Source organism: Gopherus evgoodei, chromosome 2 (assembly GCF_007399415.2).
Source record: "Gopherus evgoodei ecotype Sinaloan lineage chromosome 2, rGopEvg1_v1.p, whole genome shotgun sequence".
NCBI classification, from domain to species: domain Eukaryota; kingdom Metazoa; phylum Chordata; order Testudines; family Testudinidae; genus Gopherus; species Gopherus evgoodei.
Window position 1 is genome coordinate 296,377,672 of NC_044323.1, and position 5,060 is coordinate 296,382,731.

The following is a 5,060-nucleotide window of genomic DNA, read 5'->3' on the forward strand; positions in this document are numbered from 1 at the left end:
TCCCCCGCCGATAAATCAAAGAAAGAGCCTCTCATTAGCTCCGGCCGCGCCAGGGCGGCGCTCCGCCCCCAGGATCCCGGAGCTGCCCCTCGGGAACCCGCCTGGGTGCCCGGGGAGGGGGCCGGGGGGGCAAAGACAGGCCTGAGCCTCTGGACCTCAGCAGGGCACCCTGTCTCCCTTCTTCTTGTCTCCCTTTTGATCTCACTCGCAGAAAGCCCAGGCAGGAGGCGACTCACAACAGCGTCACTAAATCATCTAGTCTCACTGCTGTTCCCGGGAGATTTTTTTTTTGATGGATTAAATTAAGCGCTTCCATTTCCGTCCACCACCTGATCGCTGCATTATAAATCCAAACAGCTGATCAGAGTCTTCAGAAATTCAGGACCTTCCACAGCGGCTGCGGCAGAGGCTGGGAGCTGTCCAGTGCTGACAAGGAACAACGGCCGGCCCCGAGCAGAACAATAAGCATTGCAGCGCACGGCGCAGGAGGGGGAGCCGGGAACCGAAGCTTGGAGCCGCTCCCGAGCGCCGGGAGCTGTCCAGTGCTGAACTTGCGGGCGATGTCTGAGGAGCCAGCTCCGGGCTGGTGACCCCTGGACCTCAGGGTGGGCTTTTGAACCGCGCTGGAGGGCGACAGGACGGGCCTGGGCAGCCGGCCGCCTCCTCTGCTGCACAAAAGCCGCTGGATCTGGGGCTGGAACAAGGGCCGATCGCAGCAGGCGGACTGGGTAGCTCAGCAGCGGGGTTCGGGGCTGGGGGCTGCACCGCTGAGCCAGCAAAACCACCCAGCAAGCCACAAAGCCATAGCGCCGGGAGCCTTTTTCTAACGGGCGTTTTTGTAAAGATTTTTTGCTGGGATCCGTTTCTCTCCCCCCTCCCCCCAATAGCTGACCCAGCGGCAACCGGCCAGCTGCCGCGCTCCTCCGCCTCGGCCGCGGCTAGAAACCATGCCAAGATCCTTCCTGGTCAAAAAGGTCAAACTCGATGATTTTTCTTCGGCGGATCTAGAGAGCTCCTACGGCCGATCCCGAACAGACTTCAGCTCGCGGCTCCATGACAAGGGTAAAGAGCCGAGCCGAGCCGGGCCGGGCCGGGCCGGGCCGGGGCTGGGCGATGTGACACCCCTGCCTGGGCTGGCTAGGGAGCGGGGCGGTCGGGGCCTGCGCTGGGGCTGCGTTGCGGTTTGAGCTGCGCTCGGGGCCGCATTCCTCTGGGCCGCCCGCCTCCATCCCTGGAATGTAGCCCGCGATGAGCCATATTGAGCAGGGCTCTGCCTCTCCGAGGCTGTTGACTCTGCACATTTTAATGCAACCCAATGGCTCTGGTCCTTCCTTCCCCGGCACTAAAATTAGCCCCGGAGAACAAGAAGGCACCGAAGCGGTGCAGGGGTGGGGGGAAAATCCCAGCTGGGGGAGGGGAGAGGGGTCGGAATTCACCGCTGCAGAAATGGTTTTGTTTGGAAGGCCCTTTTGTCTGCCACTAGCCAAGTTCAAGGACAACTGTTAGCAGCTCCAGGCGCCCCCGGGCCGCGGGCTGCCCCCCTGGCTGGCGCCGGTCCGTTACTCGTGCCCGAGGTGGATAAAGCTCTGGGCGGAAAGTTCCTTTCGGACTGACCCGGCTCAGAGAGGCTGCCCCAAGCCCAGGCGCTGCTTTCCAGGGGCGATGCTCACTTCGCTGGCTCCTGGCTTGTGCTGACTGCAGCATGTCTGCAGCGTGTTGCATAACGGGAGGGAACTGGCTGAAAGGCTTTGGGGGGAAGGAGAGGTCATGCCCCGGGCCTCCCTCTCTAGGCTCAGCCGCAGACCTGACCTTGAGTGTTCCCCGGAGAGGAAGGTGTCACCTCTGTGGGGCTTTCCGGGGGGCGGGGGAGGGGCACATCGCAGTCGTGTCCTCGCGTTGCATTCAGAGGAATCTTAATGAGCGCTCGGAGTTGCAGTCCCCAATTAGCAGGAGCAGGAGCAGCGCTCGGCTGCCGCATCTCCCCAGCCTCCCCCCCCCCGCACTCCGCCTATCTGCGCCCAGCAGCCGGCCAAGCGAGCGGGAATCTCGGGGAATGATGAAGAGGGTGGCTGGCGGGGGAGGTTCATCAAACGCCAGGGCCATTAGCATGACAGTGGCGAGCCGGCTCTTGGTTCATCGCCCCGCACTTCATCCCGGAGCCGGCTCCCCTGCCGCGGGCAAGCTGAGGGGGGCCCCTCGCAGGGCGGCTTGTTGCATCTATTCACCGGGGCGCGCCCCAGCTTCCCTCCCCGGCTCACCCCCGATGTAACGAGCCTCTCCGTGTCCCCCTCCCCCGCAGGGTACATCAGTGACTACATCACCCCCGCGGTCTATGAAGGCGAAAGCGCCATCAAGGTGCCCTCGCCGGAGCCGATCTACCCGGGGGCGCACGGGGACTATGGCGCGGCGGACTCGGACCAGCCCGACAGCCCGCACTCGGAGATCGCGGCCGGCTACATCAACGGCGACGCGGCGGTGAGCGAGGGCTACGCGGTGGACGCCTTCTTCATCACGGACGGGCGGTCGCGGCGCAAGGCGGTGAGCGGGGCGCGCAGCCTGCAGCGGCACCGGTGCAGCGAGTGCGGGAAGACCTACGCCACCTCCTCCAACCTCAGCCGGCACAAGCAGACGCACCGCAGCCTGGACAGCAAGATGGCCAAGAAGTGCCCGACCTGCGGCAAGGTCTACGTGTCCATGCCGGCCATGGCCATGCACCTGCTCACCCACGACCTCAAGCACAAGTGCGACATCTGCGGCAAGGCCTTCAGCCGGCCCTGGCTGCTGCAGGGCCACATGCGCTCGCACACGGGCGAGAAGCCCTTCGGCTGCGCGCACTGCGGCAAGGCCTTCGCCGACCGCTCCAACCTGCGCGCCCACATGCAGACCCACTCCGCCTTCAAGCATTTCAAGTGCAAGCGCTGCAGCAAGACCTTCGCCCTCAAGTCCTATCTCAACAAGCACTACGAGTCGGCCTGCTTCAAGGGGGCCGTCCAGCCGCTCAGCCCCAGCGAGCCGTGACCGGGGGCGTCCCCTGGCGGGGCCCCCTCCCCCCTCTCCGAAATCCCCTCCCCCCGTCCCTGGCGGGGCCCCCTCCGAGAGCTCCCCCCCGGTCCCTGGCGGCCCCCCCCCCTCCGAGAGCCCCTACCCCTCCCTCTCCAGTCCCTGGCGGGGCCCCTCCCCCCTCTCCGAGCACTCCCCGGGAGTCCCTCCCCTCCTTCCCTCCCGTCCCTGCGGGCCCCCTCCAAGAGCCCCCCTCCCGTCCCTGGCGGGGCCCCTCCCCCATCTCCGAGCACTCCCCGGGAGTCCCTCCCCTCCTTCCCTCCCGTCCCTGCGGGCCCCCTCCCGTCCCTGCGGGCCCCCTCCAAGAGCCCCCCTCCCGTCCCTGGCGGGGCCCCCTCCGAGAGCCCCCCCCGTCCCTGGCAGGGCCCCTCCCCTCCAAGAAACCCTCCCCCCTTGGCGGGGTCCTCTCCCCCTGCAAGAGCCCCTCCCCCTCACGTCCCTGGCGGGGCCCCCTCCGAGCACTCTCCGGGAGCCCCTCCCCTCTCCAGTCCCTGGCGGGGTCGTCCTCCCACTTTCTGGGAGCCCCTCCCCACCTCTTCAATCCTTCGTGGGGTCCCCCCTTCCCACCTCTCCAAGCAGTCCGGGGTGCCCCTCTCCAATTCGTCCAGACCCTCCTCGGAGTCCCCCCATCTCTCCGCCCCCGAACTCCAGTACAGAGCACAGCAACCGAGATCCCCCGCTCCTCCCCTGGGAACTGACTCCGCTCTCCGGCTGCTCCTCGCACGGACCTTTGGGACTGACTCTGCCTGCCGGGCCCCAGCCGCAAGGGCGTCCGGTGTCGCTCCATCGGCCTGGCTTTCCGCAGGGCCAACCTTCCTGAAGCGAAGGAAACAACCAACCGCAAATGAAACTCGTGCTCCGCAGTCAGCGAGCGCAACGCGTCGCCTTCCAAGGGAACAATCCGGAACAATCCCTGGGCGCGAGGCTCTATGGGACCTTTCAGTTGAGTTATTTTCAACGGGTTTTTTTAAGTGTCTATTTCTATTTTCGTACGTGTCCGGGTTGGGGTGTTCTGTTTATTTCGCAGATTTTTTACTCTCTCGAGATATACACTCGGGCCCCCTATTGATTCCTGTGTTTCTTTGGGGCAGCTCCTCAGCGGATTTATTTTGCGTTCAGAACTGAGTTGCTCGGTTGTTTACTTCCAACCTCCTCTCCGTTGGTTGCCAATATCTCCTTGCTATGCCAAAGTCTGCGTCACTTTTTTGAAGAAAAAAAGAAAGAACGAACCGATTTTTCGTTGCCACCTTTCTAACACTTTGAATTTTTGCATGCAAAAAACTCTTTCAATCTATGCCAATTTTCTGATCACTGGGTTGAGTTCCTTGGTTATTTCTTTATTTGCCAAACTTTAGCTAGTATATTTGAGGGCAATATGTCTCCTTAGGAGTCCGATACTGAACTTATAGAGCAATAATTAACGTAATGCATGTTATTTTTAAGACAAATAGTATTACTGAGAAATCAGGTACATTTTAATCCAATATTCTTAATAGCAACGAATATCAGGGACTATGCCAATGTAGTGTAATAGACTATATGACGATTCTTCCTTCTCTTCTAATGTATGCACTGCCTGCCTTTGACTTCATTGTAGTTTTAGGATTATAGGCTTGTGGTGCTAACCAGGGGAACTGCAAGCATTTTAGTTACATTTTTCTAGCAAATCTTGAAGGAACATCCACCTTGGCTTTAAGGATTAAAAAAAAAAAAAGATTTCAAGCATCTGGAGAAAAATATAGATATACTTGGACAAGCTGTTCAAAATTTCTACACACACACAGACACACACTCACACTCACACAGACAGACCGACACACACAGAGACACACACACACGCACACAGACAGACTGACACACACAGACACACACACACACACACTCACACAGACACACACACTCACACAGACAGACCGACACACACACAGACGCACACATACAGAGAGCCCACAAAGAACTAAACACCCCCTTGGCAGGAAAACATGCCATCACCTTATTTT

General features: G+C 60.8%; 1 protein-coding gene across 1 annotated transcript; it reads left to right on the plus strand.

Moving 5' to 3' along the window:
- Positions 1–393: 393 nt before the first annotated feature.
- On the plus strand, positions 394–3,060 carry SCRT1 (scratch family transcriptional repressor 1). The gene is made up of 2 exons (XM_030549623.1): positions 394–1,062; positions 2,300–3,060. Exons 1-2 carry the CDS (start codon positions 948–950, stop codon positions 3,016–3,018), a joined length of 834 nt encoding a protein of 277 aa, XP_030405483.1. The 5' UTR covers positions 394–947; the 3' UTR covers positions 3,019–3,060.
- The last annotated feature ends 2,000 nt before the right edge of the window (positions 3,061–5,060 follow it).